Source organism: Chrysochloris asiatica, unplaced genomic scaffold (genome assembly GCF_000296735.1).
Source record: "Chrysochloris asiatica unplaced genomic scaffold, ChrAsi1.0 scaffold00145, whole genome shotgun sequence".
Taxonomy (NCBI): domain Eukaryota; kingdom Metazoa; phylum Chordata; class Mammalia; order Afrosoricida; family Chrysochloridae; genus Chrysochloris; species Chrysochloris asiatica.
Window position 1 is genome coordinate 416,178 of NW_006408663.1, and position 19,748 is coordinate 435,925.

Consider the following 19,748-nt stretch of genomic DNA (forward strand, 5'->3'; position numbering starts at 1 on the left):
GGAGGGAACAGTCGCTGGAGAAGGATGTCATGCTGGGTAAGGTGGAGGGTCAGAGAAAAAGAGGAAGACCCCCAACGAGATGTATTGGCCAGGTGGCATCATTGATGGACTCAAGTGTGGCAGCGGTAGCGATGTTGGCCCAGGAACAGATATTGTTTTGTTCTGCTATACATGGGGTCGCTATGAGTTGGTTCCAACTTGATGGCATCTGACAACAACAACAACATCACCTGAGCTATCATGTGTCTGTCTGCTAACTCATGAGTTACTGTCCCCTCCCTCAAACTCCTGGTAACCATTGAAGAATTATATTCTTAGTATAGAAATCCTTATTAACCTTTTAAAATAACGGTTATAGAATGTTAGTCCTTTTGTGCCTAACTAGTTTTACTCATCATAATGCCCTCAAAATTCATTCAACTTATGAGGTGTTGTACAGCTTCTTCTTTATTCTTGAACTTTGCATAGCATTCTGTTGTGTGTATGTACTAAAGTTTGTTTATCCATTCTTCCATTGATGGACATGTAGACTGTCTCCATATTTTTGCTATTGTGAATAGTGCTATGATGAACATTGGTGTGCATATATCTACTCATGTTCTGACTCTTATTTCATGTGGGTATAAGCCAAGTAGAGGAATGCTACATCATAAAGTATTTCTATTTCTAACTTTCAGAGGAAGTGCCATACCATTTTTCAGAGTGATTGAACCATTTGACAGTCCTACCAGCACTCTAGGAGGGTTCATTTTGCCTTGCCTGCATTTGTTGTCCTCTGTGTTTTTGAACTTTGCTGTTAATGCTGGTGTGAGGTGAAAGCTCATTGTTGTTTTTATTTGCATCTCTCTAATGGCTAGTGGAAAGCTGGTGTGGCACTGTGGGTTAATACATCCAACTGCAAAGTCATTTGAACTGCAAAGTTGACAGTTCAAGCCCACCAGCTGCTCCTTGGAAACCCTATACAGGGTAGCTATGGGCCAGAATTGACTCGACGTCACTTAACAACAACAATGGCTAATGATCTGGAAGACAACTACCTGGCTAACTCATTGAAAGAGATCTATATGTGTGTCCTTTCCAAAGAGAGGTGATCAAATGGAATGCAGAAAATATCAGACAATATCATTGATATCCCATGCGAGTAAAGTTTTACTAAAGGTAATATCAAAACAGTTGCAAACATACATTGACAGAGAACTTCCAGAGGTTCAAGCCAGTTTCAGAAGAGGACTTGGAAAGAGGGATATCATTGCTGACATAAGATGGATTTTGTCTGAAAGTAGAGAATACCAGAAATATGTTTACCTGTGCTTTATTGACTACACAAAGACTTCTGATTGTGTGGATCATGATAAGCTATGGACAACATTTCAAAGTATGAGTATTCCGGAACACTGAATTGTGCTCATTTGGAACTTGTACATAGATGAAGAGGCAGTTGTTCAAACAGAACAAGGGAACATCGAATAGTTTAAAATTAGGAAAGGTGTGTGCTTGGGTTGTATTCTTTCACCATACTTATTCAGTATATATGCTGAGCAAATAATCTGAAAAGCTGGATTATATGCAGAAAAATGTAGCGTCAGGATTGGAGGAAGACACATTAACAGCCTGTGATATGCAGATGATACAACCTTGCTTGCTAAAAGTGAACAGGACTTAAAATACTGAAAAAAATACAAGACCACAGCCTTCAGTATGGGTTGCATCTCAGTGTAAAGAAAACAAAAATCCTCACCACTGGACCAATAAACAACATTCTTATCAATGGAGAAAAGATTGCAGTTGTCAAGGACTTCATTCTTCTTCTATCAACTATGAATACTCATGAAAGCAGCAGTCAAGAAATCAAACATTGTGTTGCATTAGGCAAATCTGCTGCACAAGACCTTTTTAAAGTATTGAAGAGCAAAGATGTCAGCTTGAGGACTAAGATGCACCTGACTCAAGCCATGGTATTTTCAATAACCTCATATGCATTTGAAAGCTGGACAGTGAATAAGGAAGACCTTAGAAGAATTGATGCCTTTGAGTATGGTGTTGGAGGAGAATATTGCAAGTACCATGGGCTGCCAAAAGAACCAATAGATCTGTTTTGGAAGAAGTGCAGCCAGAGTGCTCCTTAGAGGCCAAGATGACCAAACTTCGTCTCTCATACTTTGGACATAGTGTCAGGAGGACATAGTGTCACTGGAGAAGAATAACATGTTTGGTAAGGTGGAGGGTTAGAGGAAAAGAGGAAGACCCCCAACGAGATGGATTAGCCAAGTGGCAGCATTGATGGACTCAAGTGTGGCAACAATAGTGAGGTTGGCCCAGGATCAGGTAGTGTTTCGTTCTGCTGTGCATAAGGTCGCAATGGGTCGGTACCACCTTGATGGCACCTAACAACAACAAAAGGTTTTGTTATGTTGTATTTTTGTTCTTACTTGTTTCTAGGAATTTTAAAACTTCCTTTTATTTGTTCTACTGCTCAGTAGCTTTTAAGCAGGGTGTTATTTATTTTCCATGTATTTCATTTTTATTTCTTTGATCTTCCTATTGTTGATCTAATTTTATAGCATTGTGATCTGAGAAGATGCTTTGTAGTATTTTGATGTTTGTAAATTTATTGAGTTTTGCTTTGTGGTATAATACATGTTCTGTTCTGGACAGTGCTCCATGTACACTGGAAAAGAATGTGTATTGTGCTGCTGTTAGGTTAAATTTTCTGTACAAATCTGTGAGGTCAAGTTGGTTGATTGTGTTGTTTAGTTCCTCTGTGTCTGTGTTGAGTTTCTTTCTGGTTATTGTTTCCTTTTTCAAAATGTGTATTAAAATCCTCTACTAACATTATTGAGTTGTCTGTTTCTTTTTTCAATTCTTTTAGGGTTGATTTGTGTATTTTGGCGCTCTTTCATTGGGAACATATGGTTATGTCCTCTTGTTCAGTTAACCCTTTAATCATGAGATAATGTCCTTCTTTGTGTCTTATAGTGGTTTTTGCCTTAAAGTTTATATTTTCAGAGATTAGTATTGCCACTCCTGGTTAGCTTGGTATATTTTCCCCCATCTTTTAATTTTTAATCTATTTTTGTCTTTATGTTCAAGGTGTGTCTCTTGTAGGCAGCATATTGTAGAATCCTGTTTTCTTATCCATTCTGCTATTCTCTGTCTCTTGATTTGTGCATTTAATCCATTTGGCATCCAACATAATTATCAATATGTATGGATTGCTGGTTCATTGTTTTTTGTTGTTTTGTTTTTTTTTTGTGTGTGTGTGTGTGTGTTGCTGCTGATTTCTTTATTCGTGCTTTCCTTTGCAGAGTTCTTTTTTTTTTTTTTTTTTTTTTTGGTGCTTTTTGTGTGTGTGTTAATTTCTTCATGGTTTTAATGTTTTCATAATCTTCTTGGGTCTTCCTTTTTTGATTTGATGTAGTGATGTATCAAGTTTCTTTGAGGTCACTCTATATTTTATTAATTTCTTCTTCACTTTTAAACAGTCTGTTTAATCCTGAAATCTACCTTAACCTCCTCTGGATCTCTCTTACTATTCTTTCCCTTTGTAGTTGACCTGATCATAGACTGACCTCCTAGATCTTCTAATTTCATTGGATGGAGGTTTGGTCTGCTCTGGACTATTCCATCTCTGCAGAGAGTTCTGGATGGTGTTGCCACATAAGTCAATCTCTGATTGTTCCCTGCTCTTGTTTTCTCAGTCCAAAAAACTCCCTTTAGTATGTTTCAAGGTATTGGCTTGGCTTTTACAAAATTCCTTAATTTCTGTTTGTCCTGACATGCTCGAAATTTGCCATCATATTTGATTAACACATTTGCTGGGTATATGATTCTTCCATGGCATTTTTTTTTTTTTTTCTCTCATAGTTTTATATATGTCTCACTATTCCCTGCATGATTTCTGCTGAGAAATCAGAGCTTAATCTTACTGGCTTCCTTTTTCCTTAGTTGCTTTCAGGCTTCTTTCCTCATCTTTGATTTTGGAGAGTTGATTATGGTATGCCTTGGTGATTTTATTTTGGAGCTTATTCTGCCTGGTGTTTGTTCAGGTTATTTGAATACTTATCTTCTCGCCTTTCAAATTGTTAGGTGAATTTTATTCCAACATCTCTTCGACTATCTCTTCTGTGTATGTGTGTGTTTCTTTTCTTGTTCTGGAATTCCAACAACCCATAGGTTATTCCTTTTCCTATTGTCCCACATGATTTTTAAAATTTAAAATTTAAAAAACTTTTCTTTACCTACCTGTTTTTCTATCAGACAGTAATGAGAGATATGTCTTCAAGCTTGCTGATACTGGCTTCCATCCCTTAAATTCTGTTCCTTTACCCTTTCACTGTACTGTCCATTTCTGATATTTTAGTATTGAGCATCTGGATCTGTTTTTGTAAGTTTTGTATTTTTTCTAATGTTCTATCTGTTTTCTTTGATTGTTCCTGTATCTGTTTTCTAACTTCCTTATTTTCCTCATCCTTTCTGTGAATCATTTGGATGCGCCTCAGTAGCATTCTCCTGAATTCTTTTTCAGGTAATTCCAAAGCCTCTCCTCTCTCTAATGAAAATTCTAACTCTTCCTCTTGGTCATTTGTTTGAACTACTCTGTCTTATTTCTGCATGTTAGCCGATATTTTCTGATTCTTTTTAGGCTTTTGTGGTATTGTTGTATTTGTATTAATAAAATAAATACATTTTGGTGTATTCTTAATCTTTCTACACTTGCCTCTTGGTAGGTGTGATCAGGAGGTAGGCTTTTCTGTTCACTGTTCATACAGCTCAATTCAGAGTGCTTTTAGCTTGTGTTGGTTGTACACACTATTCTGGTATATAGCAGCTGGTATTGATTCTTGCCTAATTGGTGGGGTTTTAGAGGGCTTGGTTGTAGCTTAGCTGTATGGCTGCAGTTGCTGTCTCTTGTCAGGTGAGTCCAGAGGGGAAACAGCTTCCACAAAATAGAAGGACAACCAGAAGATAAGACTAAAAAAGTCATAAAAACCCAGGAGGGTTTTATATAGAAAAATATAGACAATACAAATGGAAAGTGAAAAACAAAACAAAACCACAGAATATTGTAAGTAATTCTTTATCGCCTTCAAGTCCACCTGAAATAATTTTATGATGTTCCCACTGTGCCTCTGTGATCTAACACGAGCTCTCCCTCCCCCTCAATTAGTTTATCTGTTTCTCTTAGTGAGAACTAGCCCATAGCTAGCCATACTCAGTTTGGAAAAGTCCAAGTTTGTTGTCTCCTTCCTCTTTGATTCTACGCCATGTGATCGTGCAGCACAGAACCCTCGCTGGGGGTGTCTACTCATTTAGGTCTCCCCTCTGGTCACTAGAGTGGAGATGAGTAAACAACAAAAGGAAAGAAGGGAAAAAGGGGGGGAAAACTACTTGCACCTTTTTTTTTGCAGATCATCGGCAGGTTTCTGCACTTAGATTGTTCTATTGTGCCTCTCTTCACTTATTCCTGTTCAAAAATGGTAGTGGCAGGACATTTTGGCTGCCTTAAATCAGAAGTAACCTTCTTTTGGCTTCTGTTCCAAATCTTACGGGAAGCACTTGATGCAGTTATTTTTCCCTTTATCTGACTTTCCGAGTTATGGGACTGCCCTCTGAATCTGTTTCAATTGGTTTTCCATGCTTTTAGTAATTGGGGTCTGTACAGTTTTTCTTCCTTGTTTGCTGTTAAGCCCTGCTCCTACATCAGTCCATGATACTTTTAATATTCTGCTCCAGCACCATAACTTAAATATTTGAATTCTCCTGTGGTCTTCCATATCCATTGTCCAACTTTCACATGCGTATGAGGTTATTGAAAATACCATGGCTTGGGGTAGGTACACCTTAGTCCTTAAACTGACATGTTTGTTCCTGAACAGTTTAAAGTGGTCTTGTGCAGCAGGTTTGTCTAATGCAAATCTCGTTTGATTTCTTGACTGCTGCTTTCATGATTGTTGATGGTTGAGCCAAGCAAATTGAAGTATTTGATAACTCCAATCTTTTCTCTATTTATATATATGTGATTTATTGGTGCACTAGTGAAGATTTTCGTTTTCTTTACATTGAGGTGCAGCACATTCCAAAGGCTGTGGTCTTTGATCTTCATCCATGAGTATTTTAAGTCCTTGTTTCAGCAAGCAAGGTGTGTCATCTGCATATCACAGATTGTTGAGTCATTCTCCAATCCTGATGCCACATTTTCTTCATATGCTCATATAGATAGAATAAGTATAGAGAAAGAATACAACCCTGGTGCTCACCTTTCCTAATTTTAAACTATTCAGTATTTCCTTGTTTTGTTCAAACAACTGCCTCTTGATGTATGTACAGCCTTTATTGTTGCTTTAAAAATGTATTTGCAATGAAGAATTCATTCATCTTGTAAATTCTCTGATGTCATCTCCAGCATAGTTTCTATCACCAAGGCCATAATTTCCAACTATTGATCTTTCTTCTTTGTTTCCAACCTTTGCTTTCTGCTCACGTAAAGATTTATAACCTCTGAAACGCTGTTCAGGGTCGCTATGGGTTGGAACCGACTTGACGGCACTTAACAACAACTGCTCCTTCCAGTTGTTATTGAGGTTCCTATGCCTAGCCACAGTTCAGTCAAAAGTTGATCTGTTCAACCCCCCACCCCACCTCGTCAACACACGTCCAATCTTCTTTGGAAGTAGTTGGTTCCCTGAATGTTTTTTGACTGAGCTGATCCTTCAGTTGGGTCACCATAGGAAAGTCATTTTCTCGTTGTAGACATATTTGCCAAGGTTAAGCAAGCTGTTGTAGCAAATATCCTTACTCTCATTGGTTTAAGGACAACAGACGTTTATTTCTTGTTAATAAAAAAACCAATCACAATAGTAGATATGAGGCTAGAGGATTTTCTGCTTTACTCAAGGACCCCGGCTGTTGTATGTAAGATGTCACATGATGTGGGTCCTAAGAGTGTACTTAGTATCACCTGGCCATTGGAGAAAGAGAAAATGTGAAAAATCACACAGGAGGTTTTTAGGGGATAGGGCTGTTGTTATTGTTAGGTGTCCGTTCTAGCTCATAGCAACCCTGGGTACAATGGAACGAAACACTTCCCAGTGTTGCTTCATATTTATGATTGCTAATGTGCTTGAGCCCATTGTTGCAGCCACTGTGTCAGTCCATCTTGTTAAGGGTCTTACTCTTTTTGGTGACCCTTTACTTCATTAAGCATAATATCCTATATCCTTTAGGGATAGGTTCCTTCTGATAACCTTTCTAGGGGTTTGTTGTTGTTAGGTGCCATCGAGTCGGTACCAACTCATAGTGACTTTGTGCACAACAGAATGAAACACTGCCCAAATCCTGGCCAACCTCACAATTATTGCCACACATGAGCCCATTGATGCTGCCACTTTGCCAGTCCATCTCGCTGGGGGTCTTCCTCTTTTTCTCTGACCTCTGCCTTACCAAAGATAATATCCTTCTCCAGCAACTTGTCCCTCCTGACAATATGTCTGAAGTAAGAAATGAAGTTTGGCCATCCTGGCCTCCAAGGAGCACTCTGACTGCACTTCTTCCAACACATCTATTTGTTCTTTTGGCAGCCCATGGCACTTTCAGTATTCTCCTCTAACACCATAACTCAAAAGCATCAATTCTTCTACAGTCTTCCTTATTCACTGTCCAACTTTCACATGCATATGAGGTTATTGAAAATGCTTCTGGCCACATAGCATATGCTAGAACTCAGATTCATGGCCACATCTAACTGTAGAGGGCACTGGGAAATGTAATATATCATTTTTTCTAGCAGGAAAGGGAAACCTGGTGAACAGCTAACCAATTTCAATTGCACTTAACTAATGACTTGCCATGTGAGGTACCTGCTCTTGATTTAAGTGACTATAAGGAGAAGGGCTGGAGATGTGGAATCATAGGTATTTGAGTGGGAAATGTCTACATTCTCAAGTTCTAAAATATCTTGTAATTGCTATTGCTCTTTGTGCAGGGAAATCAACGCTCGGCTTGATGCTGTATCTGAAGTTCTCCACGCAGAATCTAGTGTTTTTGATCAGATAGAAAATCATCTACGTAAACTGCCAGACATAGAGAGAGGACTCTGTAGCATTTATCACAAAAAAGTAAGTGTGATAGAAATTGTATCTTTTAAAGCTAATAATAATCTCTCAGCATGAGACTGTTGTTGTTGTTATGTTGTTATGTGCAGTGGAGTCTGTTCCCACTCATAGCAACCCTGCACAGGGTTTCTGAGGCTGTAAATCTTTACGGGAGCAGAACGCCTCATCTTTCTCCTGTGGAACCACTGGTAGTTTCGAACTATTGACCTTGTGGTTCATAGCCCGATTTGTAACCACTATGCTACCAGACTTCTAAGAGCATTGTTTTGGTTATTATTTTTTAAAGTTTTACTGTATCTTCAGAAAGTTTCATTTGCACAGATTAAGGTCATTTTACTTTTTCACTGTAAAAAGTGCAATGTGTTTACTTACACTGACCTACAATGATGTTTATCATAGGCCCTTTCAATTTAGTATAGGATATTCTCATGTTTCATCCTCAGTACAGAGCCTCAGAAAAATAGGAAAGTTACTCAGACTTCCTACTGTAGAAAAGAGATGCTTTATGTCTTTTGATCTCAAAGAAACTTTTTGTTGTTGTTTTTTACTTAACTAAAGAGATAGTCTGCTGGTATAATATTTGTAGTGGTATTATAAAAATACGTATTTGTACATATTCCATGAAAGTGTACATTTTGCAAGTGAGGAAATAGCATCGTTTGGAATTTTCTCTTAAGTGTTAGGCTTTTATCCATAAGAGTAACAAGAGGGGATTTCCACGCTTAGGAAAATTACTTATGTATCTTCAAAATATGCCTAAAATTAAGAAAATGCTACATTAACAATTTGTGTAATAATTAACATTAAACTTCTTTATAGTGTTTTACCTTTTGCAAAAAGGAGCTCTGGTAGCGTAGTGGTTACAAATCGGGCTGCGAACCTTAAGGTCAGCGGTTCGAAACTACCAGCTGCTCCGCGGGAGAAAGATGAGGCTTTCTACTCCCGTAAGGATTTACACCCTCGGAAACCCTGTACAGGGTCGCTATGGGTCGGAACCGACTCGACGGCACTTAACAACAACAACCTTTTGCAAAAGTTGTTCTTATAGTTTATGCTCCTTTTTTTTCCTTACAAAAATTTTATATGAGCTTAACAACATCAATCTTGACCTCCTTCTGATAGTGGAAAATGAGGCTTAGAGAGGTTTGGCAACTTGCAAGTAAGTCACAGACTTAGTCTTTACATTCAGGACCCTTGACTGCCACTTGCCTGGAGTTATTAGTGGGTTTGTCCTGTGGACACTGCCATTTTGAATACTGTTAAATTTTTATTGCATTTTTTTTTTCCTGGTTGCCACTTTTCATAAGCAAATTATGTTTTACCCAAATCAAAATCCTTGCCAATATAATAATAATAATTTTACCTTAGAAAAACTTTTATGTACCCCAATTTTTTACTTGTATTTACTTTTTTTTTTTCCTGGGCCCTTTTTCTCCCCACAGGCTTTACTCAAACAGTATGTACTGCCTTTAAAAATAACTACAGTCCTTTTTACAGGACTTATGTAACAGCTCCATATACTTCAACTACATTTGACAGCAAAGTACAAGCCGAAGTTGGGAATACTAATTCTGAGGGGGAAAATGGTCAAGTTGCTTACGCATCCTTTGAAGTTTGTTGCACCATTGTTTGGTACATTGTGTTTGTTGTGACTTTGCTGAGGAGTGTGGAAGCTGCAAGGATCGTTGAAAGTTGTGTGAATGCCATTTTTGAGGTTACACAGTTGATGTGGAACCCTTTGTTATTTTGCATCATTGGTTCAGTGCCCGACAATTAGTATTTTTCATTCTTCATAACGCAATGGACCTCCAGGCACCTTGCTTTCAGTACTTGCAAGAATTCACTGACAGATGCCAGTCTTTCTTGTTTTGCTCAAGAGAAAATAAGAGCAAAGCTGAAAATTTTTCATTTGCTTCTCAGAAGAGCTGAGTCACACTTTCCGTGACATCAAGATGGCAGTCTCGTTCTATGTTGCTGTGATTTCTTATGCTCTGCTGCCGCTCTTCAAACTTTATTTTGAAGTGTGCATTTCATAAGGCTGTGTGTTTATAAAACTGTCAAAACTTTGATAAAAGTCAGAACCTCGTTCATTTTTAAAGTCTCTAATATACAGAGCAAGAATGAGTTTTATGTTTCTTAAAGGAACTTATGACTCACACAGTAGCTGTTCCTTATTACTCTTCTCATGTTTACACAAGAATGTGCTTAAAGATTGGTTAGAAGAGTTAAGAATTAGGAATGATTTGTTAAGAAACCAACTTTAGGAGAGCTAAATGTTTTAAGCCTGTTTTGTTATATACCAGTTAGCTGGCTCTTGGAACACACCATCAGACACCTGTCTGTTCTTTAATATTGTTGTTGCTATATTTAAATGCTAGCAAGTCAGTTCTGATTCACAGCCACCCTGGGTCGCGTTTCCAAGGAGTGGCTGGTGGGTTTGAACTGCCGACCCTATGGTTAGCAGTCCAGTGCTTATCCTACAGTGCCACACCAGCACTCCTGTTGTTGTTGTTAAGTACTGTGGAGTCAGTTCTGACTCATAGTGACCCTAGCACAGGGTTTCCGAGGCTGCAAATCTTTACGGGAGCAGAAAGCCTCATCTTTCTCCCGCAGAACAGCTGGTAGTTTCAAACTGCTGACCTTGAGGTTAGCAGCCCAATTTGTAACTACTACGCTACCAGAGCTCCTTAACACTCCTATTAGCTTGCTCCAAATAAGCTTCAACTCTGTGAGTTATGTGGGTACCAGCTGTACCAATGATGTGAGCTTTCATGTGCCAGTGATGCAAGCATTGTAAAATGATAAGAAACACTCTGTTTGGATGTTGTGAAAGCGGTACGTCTAGGTCAAATGGCTATGTTGAAATTGCCATGGAATATGTACAAATATGTATTCTTATGGCGATCATATTAGTGGATCCCAAGTGGGCGTATCCATGTCTTTTGATACTAAGACTTCAACTCTTAGAAAACACTGTTAGTCACAGGAATCCATTGTCATTTTACTCAAGAACTGCTTTCTAAGAAAGTGATATGAAACTGTTCAGTTTGATGAGCACATTAAAAGGCTAATGTTATTGTTGTTATGTGCCATCCAGTCAATTCTGACTCTTAGTGACCCTATATAGGGTTTCCAAGACTGTATATTTTTATGGGAACAGAAAGCCTCTATTTATTCCATGGAGCAGCTGGTAGGTTTTAACTGCCAGTCAGTGCCTATCCTAGCACTTAGTAAATGTTGGCGAGCAGAATGTGTTCAGAATTTTATTGGTGAGAACAATTTCTTAGCTAGATTAATATAAATCCAAAGCCACATTTTCAGTGTGATGCTTAGATCGGGCTTCTCCCATTCCTTTGATGTCCTATCTCTAAAATTTTAGGTCTTTTTTTTCTTCATCTGTGTAAGAATGTGGTGACTCCTGTGTACCTCATTTATAACTCAACACAAACTAGTCTCCCATATCTGGTGTTTCAGCATACAGCGATCTTTATAGAGAAGAGGTACTTTGCAGTGTGATTCAACTTCTCTTCACTTGGACCTGACTTCTTTCTCTGTACAATTAATTTTGTTTTATTAGTAGTAATTGTCTTTTAAAATATGTGCTATTAGCATTAGTTCATTTTCTGCGTATTATTATGTACATATCATTGGTCTGGAGTTCTGGTGTGGTGCCATAGGGTAAGCACTTAACCTCAAGGTCTGTTTGAACCACAAGACTGGCAGTTCAAACTCACCAGCCGTTCCTTAGAAACCCTATACAGGGTCTCTGTGAGTTGGATTCAACACCACGGCATTTATCAATAACAACATCATTAGTTTAGACTGCTGATGTGGTGCTGTAGGATAAGCAATGGACTACTAACCACAAGGTAAGCAGTTCGACCCCACCAACCACTCCATGGAAACCCTGTACAGGGTTGTTATGAGTTGGAATCGACTTCATGGCACTTAACAAGAACAATAATCATTAGTTTAACCTCAAATTTTCCTTTCATCTCATTATACAAGGGTCTTTCAAAGAGTTCATGGAACACTGGAATTAAAAGATAATAGAATTTTTCCACAAATGTATTCATAATGGTGTGGTGCTGTGGGTTCATGTGCTGGACTCCAAGGTCAGTTCACACTCACCAGCTGCTCCTCAGAAACCCTGCATAGGATTGTCATAGTCGGTTCAGAACCGACTCGATGGCACTTAGCAACAAAAATTGCACACTCATAGACTACAATATAATGTAAATTTAAATATGTGTTCTGAGAAACAAAAACAATTTGTGTGACTCCTCACTCTCTTTATTGCAGTGAAATTGAACTGAGCCCACCATCACAAGAGCGAGGAGTCACACAAATTTATATATATATATGTATGTTGGTGTATGCTATTGAGTTGGTTTCTTGTGGTGGTGGTGGTAGTATGCCATGGAGTCCATTCCGACTCATAGTGACCATGTATCGGGTTTCCGAGGTGGTAAATCTTTACAAGAGTAGAAACCTTCGTCTTTCTCCTGAGGAACGGCTGGTAGTTTCAAATTGCAGCCTAATTCGTAACCACGCTACCCAGAGCTCCTAGTGACCCTGTATTGGGTTTCTGAGGCTATAAATCTTCAGGGGAGCAGAAAGCCTCTTCTTTCTCCTGAGGAGCAGCTGATTGGTTTGAGCCACCAACCTTGTGGTTAGCTGTCCAGTTCTGACTCTATAGCGCCCCCAGCAGTCATGTATATGCACATACCCTAAATCTTTACTGTCATTGAGTTGCTTCTGATTCATAGCAACCCCATAGAGGGTTTCTGACCTTGTAAGTCTTTACAGGACAGATAGCATCATCTCGCTTCTGCAGACTGGCTAGTGGGTTTAAACTGCTGACCTTGCCAGTGCTCAAACCGCTGTTCCCAGAGTTTGGTTTATGGTTCTACCGCAATCAGTGACTGTGAAGAAAGGCGAGGCTAACAGCTGTCATCAAGAGTATAGTCAAGAAAACCCTGCAGAGCAGTTCTACTCTGTAACACACAGGGCCGCCAGATGCCGGGATCGGACTTGATGGCAGCGACAACCATAATATTAGATATATGTCGACATTGTGGCTTTTCATCTCAGTATGTACACGTCTTACTTCTGAACCTTTTCATAATGCTGCGCTTTCTTTGTCAATATTGTCAATCTTTCCTTATTAATGTTGGATATTTGTTCCTTATTTGTCTTATTAAGTAATGTTGCAACTATAAATATCCAGGTATATACTTTGCTACCTTTTGTTCAAAGGAGCTCTGGTAGCGTAGTGGTTACGAATAGGACTGCTAACGCCAAGGTTGGCAGTTCAAAACTACCAGCTGTTCCATAGGAGAAAGATGAGGCTTTCTGCTCCCATAAAGATTTACAGCCTCGGAAACCCTGTACAGGGTCGCTATGAGTCAGAACCGACTCCACGGTACTTAACAACCACAATGACCTATTGTTCAAGCATATTTTTAGACATATTTCTAAAAGAGAAATTGCTGAGTCAAAGAGATAGACATTCTCTTATTATGAAGATATGCCAAATTGCTCTTCAAAAAGATTACTTCTACTAATAGTATATAAGTGTCTTTTTTTCTACACCCTGAGTGACATGGTAATTATCAAGCTTTTAAGTCTTTGACACTGTGATAAGTGAAAAATGTGATCTTGTAGTTTTAATTTGCTTGTCTTTAATTGTGTGTGAAGTTAATAATGTGCTTATTGGACATTCTCTTTCTATGAGCTGCATGTTCATTAACTTATCCATTATTCCTTTGGCATATTCATCTTTTTCTTGTTGACTTATAAGAGCTCATTATATTTGGGAGAATTTTGCCCTTTATCTTTCAGATGTCTTGCAGATACTTGCCTCATTAATGTCCTTCTTATTTTGACATTATTTACAGTATTACTTGCTAGATGTCCAATTTATCTTAAAATTAAAAAGTAATAATGAATATAGTATTGTTGTTCTTACTAAACCTGTCTTCAATCATTTTCTTTATAGCTTTAAAATAATGTATATCAGCAGTACTTTATTTTAATTGTGATAAATGAAAATCTCCTCTTATACTGATTCTAATTTTTAAAAGATTAGTCAGTAAGCTTTAATTTTTATATGTTGTGTTGTTGTTAAGTGCCGTCGAGTTGATCCCGATCCATAGTGACCCTGTGTAGGGTTTCTGAAGAGCGCTGGTGAGCTTGAACCACCAACCTTGCAGTTCAAACAGCTTTGCAGTCTGGCGCATTTACCCATAGCGCCACACCAGGACTCTGTGCTATTTAGATAAAAAAATTTTTCTATTTTCAGTGTTCTACCCAAGAGTTCTTCTTGATTGTCAAGGCTCTATATCAGTTGACATTGGAATTTCAAGCATTAATACCTGCTGCTAATTCTCATATTCGCTCAGACTTGCTCCAGACATTTATTGTAGAAATCCCTGAACTCCTCAGCCCAGTGGAGCATTATGTGAAGATACTTAATGAACACGCTGCCAGGTAAGTAGCGACCTTTAGTTCTTCCTTTCCAGTACTGAGTGTGATCAAATGTATAGATTCTTAATTTCTACTAGAAGAATGGTAGCCATTTCATGTGCACACATGAAATTAGAAAGTTGATTGGTTACCAGAGTTCAGTGTTTTATATTACAGCTGGAAGTAACACTTTGCTATCTAAAATGTAGGTGGTTCACCATCTAGGACACATATGGCACTTCGAAAGCATACTCCAGATAGTAGTGGTTGTAGTTGTTAGGGGCCGCTGAGTCGGTTCCGACTCATAGTGACTCTATGCACAATAGAATGCCACGCTGCCCGGTCCTGTGCCAACCTACAATTTTTCTTACACAAATGCCCATTGCTGCTGCCACTGTGCCAATCCAGCTCTTTGGGGGTCTTTCTCTTTTTTGTTGACCCTCCACTTTACCAAACATGATATCCATCACCAGGCATTGATCCCTTCTGATGATATGTCTGAAGTATGAGAGATGAAGTCTTGCCATCCTGGCTTCTAAAATGCATTCTGGCTGTACGTCTTCCAGTTTATTTTTTGGTGCTTCTGGCAGTCTATGGTACTTTCAATATTCTTCTCCAACCCGTAACTCAAATGCATCAATGCTTCTAAGGTTTTTCTTATTCATTGCCAAGTAGTAGCAGTTTATTAGCCCAAATGTAGTGTCAAATGGCATCTTGTCCTCATTTGCTAAAGATCTGGGGGTGGTTTCTATATATTTAGAATCTGCAGAAACAATTATCCCATGAGAGGCAATCATTTCACATTTCATTCTACAAATAACTTTTAAAGAGGAGACACCATTTCATAGTAGTAGCATTTGTGTTTATCTTCCAAACCAGCAAACAACAAGTATTTAATTATAGTCCTTGTTTTTACCATGGGAATTATGAACTTGTAAGATGACATGGCCTAGGGTCATTTTGTTTCTCCCGAGAAGTTAGGCCTGGAAGTAGTGGAAGAAATGGAGCCAAAACCCCATTTCCTGTGTTTAAGCCCTTTCATAATGCTACAAACATGATGCTACAAACAGTAATTAGTAACTTATCTAAATAATTTGCTTCAGTATATGTAATGATACCTTTTTTCATTTGCTAGACTCGGGGATAAAACTGAAATATTCAAAGACCTCTCTGACTTCCCTTTAATAAAAGAGAGGAAGGACGAAATTCAAGAAATTACTAACAAGATCCAAATACATTTGCAAGAAATACGAAGAATATTAAAAAATCCTTCTGCACAATATGTGACAGTATCAGGGCAGGAGGTAATGTGAAGTGAATTTTTGTCTTGCTATAATCTTTCCTCAAGTAGAAAAGCAGTTTTAAATGTGAATATGCATCTAAGCTTAAGATATAAGTCTTTAAATATTTTTTTCTGTCATTCCTTGGAAATATGTTGTAATACCTTGGTGGCATAAGAACTATTTTCATTATGTGTTTTATAATTGACTTAAGAGTTTTCATAAAATTATGCAACTTAATGTTACATGTGTTTTAGTGTTATCTGTTGAAATTGTATTATAGAAAACCTTGAATAATAACGTAAAATTCATTTACCTTCAGTCCAAGAGAGGAGTTATTTTCTGATCCCTGGCCTTGCAGATGATGAAATGATGTATAAGCAGACAATTTAAGTTGATGTTATATGATGGTAGGAGTGGGAATAAGAGTAATTGTTGTTGTGGTTGTTGTTAACTGATGTAGGATCCGACCCATAGCAACCCTATAAAGGGTTTCAGAGGAGCAGCTGGTGAGCTTAAACTGCTGACCTTGCAGTTCAAAGCGATTTTGCAATCCAGTGCATTAACCCACAGTGCCATACCAGGACTCCAGCAATATCAAAAGCTGATTAGCTTCATGGAGGGTAACGTGAATCAAGATCAGCCCAAGGTTGATCCCTGTTAGGTGGAGGTCAGGCATACCTTCACCCTCCAAAACTTCTTACCAAATTCTAATACTAACGATTCTCCCCATGGCACTCTCTACTTGTCCGCTGGGTTTGGTAATATGGAGCAGTGGTCATACAGAACTCATAGACCCCACTTCCAGCTAAGCAGTTAATTAAGGAAGTAACAGGCTACAACTCGGTTCTGGAACTGACTAATTCCCTCTTTGTAGGCCACAGATAGACTTCAGTTGCATAGTATGTGCAACTGGGCTACAGCTTACCTCATTTTCATCATCGATTGACCAATTTCCGCCAAATACAGACCAATCAAAGGTGTAGGCTCTAGTCTAGGACCAGACAACCAAGTTGTTTACAGCTTTCCCTGGACATGGCAGTCAGCCTAGATAAAAAAATATATCAAGCACTCTAAGGTCGAAAATCAGGGCAAAAGAAAATTCTTGGGGTTTAGGGGTGAATATCTCTTAAACTGCTTTCCAAACCTTCAAGGCAAAGTCACATAAAGGAACCCTTTTTGTCACATTCACACAGTGATCTTACAACTGGCCTTCGTTTAAGTCAGATATTAACCAATTACTATCACGTTGGTTCAGGCATATGGCAACACACATGGCAACATGCTTGTCAGAGTAGAAATGTGCTCCATATTGCTTTCAGTGGCTGATTGGATGTAGACTGCCAGCCCTTTCTTCTGAAGTAATCCTGGGTGGACTTGAAACTCTATAAAGTTCTGGTTAGCATTCGAGTGCATTAACTGTTTACACCACACAGGTTATAAACAAAACAAAACAAGAAAAACTATTGTGAAAACCTACATTTAATAAATATTCCCTAAGATTATGGTGTTGTTTAGAATGCATCTTTTGGAATGTGACCTTTTGTTTAGATTTGATATTACTATCTAAATGATAATTATATCTGAATGAGAAAAGAAAAAAGTGTTTTTTATATGTGATTTTATCTTTTGCTTCTGTGCTGAGTCTTTTGGCATGCTGCTTCTATTCTGTTGTTGTGAAGTGCTGTCAATTTGGTTCCGACCCATGGCAGCCCTGTATAGGGTTTCTGAGGAGCAGCTGGGGAGCTTGAACCGCCTACCTTGCAATTCAAACCGACTTTGCAGTCCAGCTCATTAACCCATAGCGCCACACCAGGACTTATCTTAAATAAAATCTGTGCATCGTAACTGAGGGAATATGAAAGGTCCTGCCTACATTTTTAAGATGAAGTCTTGGTGTGGTGCTATAGGATAAGCACTGGACTATTAAACTCGAAGTCGGCAGTTCAAATCTATTAGCCTGGAAACCTTATACAGGGTTACTATAAGTCGGAACCTACTCGAGGGCACTTAACAACAACAACTTTATTAAAATAGTGAGCTAGATCCTTTGTGAATAATAATTTCTGTAAGGTGAATATTTTATTCACATTTAAAATAAATATTTTTTCTAGTGGAGAAAAAGCATAATTTCAAATTATAATTTTAATAGTAGCATCAACTGTTATATTTATCCTAACAATTACATTAAGAAAATTACATGTTGATTACATTAAGAAAAGATACTATAGTAAATTACAGTATTTATTAGAATGTTTGTTACCCTATGCCACTCAATAAATTTAATATTGATTCTGTTAGCCTTCCTTCAGGGCTAAATGTACTAAAATGGTATATGCAGATAGCTCTCTACAAAGAAAAAATATTTGACAATATTTACATTTGTGTTTATTTTTCTGAATAACATTTAATAAATGCATATTAAAATTCAAGTATTTAATCTATCTCTTAGTTTCACCATTCAAATGATGCATTTAAAAGGGAAAAGTAACCGCAGGGTCATTATTCTGGCTGTTTGTTGGCCTTGTGATGATCAGAAGCGCTTTGACAACATTAGTAAAGATAGTGTAGCAGAACATAGCTGTGTGGGGCTGCAGTGGGAAAAGAGGATGGGAAGTTCCAGTTGGACCACTTCTGTGTTAGGTTCCCTGCACCTCAGAAGGAAGACTGTTGTGGCATCAACACACTGGAAAGTGCTTCCTAAAGCACTCTGCAAATACTCATCGTATGATAGCAGCAATGTCACTTCTTAGAGCTCCTAGCATAGTGGTTATGAATTGGCCTGCGAACCATAACGTCGGCAGTTGGAAACGTACCAGCTGTTCCGCGGGAGAAAGAAGAGGATCTCTGCTCCTGTAAAGATTTACAGCCTTGGAAACCCTTTACAGAGTCGCTATGAGTTGGAACCGACGCCATGGCACATCACCACCACCACCACCACCACCACCACCACCACCACCACCACCACCACCACCACCACTGTGTTAGGAGCTTTTCATATATGATCTTATGTAATCTTGTAACCACACCAGACCCCCAACCACTGAGTCCATTCTGTCTCCAAACCACCCTGCATAGAGTTTCCAAGGCTGTAAATCTGTTTGGGAGCAGACAGCCTCATCTGTCTCATAGGGAGCAGCTGGTGGGTTTGAACTGTTGACCTTGTAGCTGACAGTCCAGAGCTTATCAGACAGCACCATCAGGATTTCTTTTGTAACCACAAAAAGATGGTTATTACAGACTTTCAGGGAAAGAAGATAAAAACTTGGAGTATCATTTCACTCCTGTCATCAACATTAATACCATAAATTTTTCAACACCATGCGTTTTATTTGATTAAATTAAGATATTTTAGTTCTAGTATTCAAAAAAAGATAAGGCTGAAGTCTTATAAATGTAATAAATTAACAAATTTGTTTTTCATGGCTATATAAGTAGTGTTTTTATTTTTTAAATGTTTATTGTGACTTGGGTGAAGGTTTACAGAACAGATCAGATCAGTTTTCCCAGGTAGTAATTTTTAATTAAAACTGTTAGAAAATGACCTGGGATTCAGTAGGAAGAGTAGACTGTGTACTTCTTATCAGTATAGTATTGATATTTAAGAAAAAGTACAACAGGAAGTTGAGAAATTGGATTATAATTAGGGAGGAAGATAAATAGTAATATTATTCTTTATGTCTTTACTAGATTAAGAAGATGAATTTGAAGCAAGAAATTTCTTAGATATTAAGAGTAGAATGGATTCTCGTTGGTTTTTTTGTTTTGTTTTTTATTGAGGTTTTTTTCTTAATTAAATGTTTTTATTTTGGATTGAGTGAAAGTTTACAGGGCACATCATCAGCTTCACATTCAACCATTCATATAGTTTGTTTCATTACATTGATTA

General features: G+C 38.1%; 1 protein-coding gene across 1 annotated transcript in view; it reads left to right on the forward strand.

Annotated features, from left to right (window-relative positions):
• MSH3 (mutS homolog 3) overlaps positions 1–19,748 on the forward strand; it is a 280,941-nt gene that overhangs the window by 135,880 nt on the left and 125,313 nt on the right. Inside the window, exons 13-15 of the mRNA XM_006870606.1 lie at positions 7,982–8,114; positions 14,416–14,603; positions 15,715–15,883. Of these exons, the coding sequence (XP_006870668.1) occupies positions 7,982–8,114; positions 14,416–14,603; positions 15,715–15,883 (490 nt within the window). The remainder of the gene's footprint in view (positions 1–7,981; positions 8,115–14,415; positions 14,604–15,714; positions 15,884–19,748) is intronic.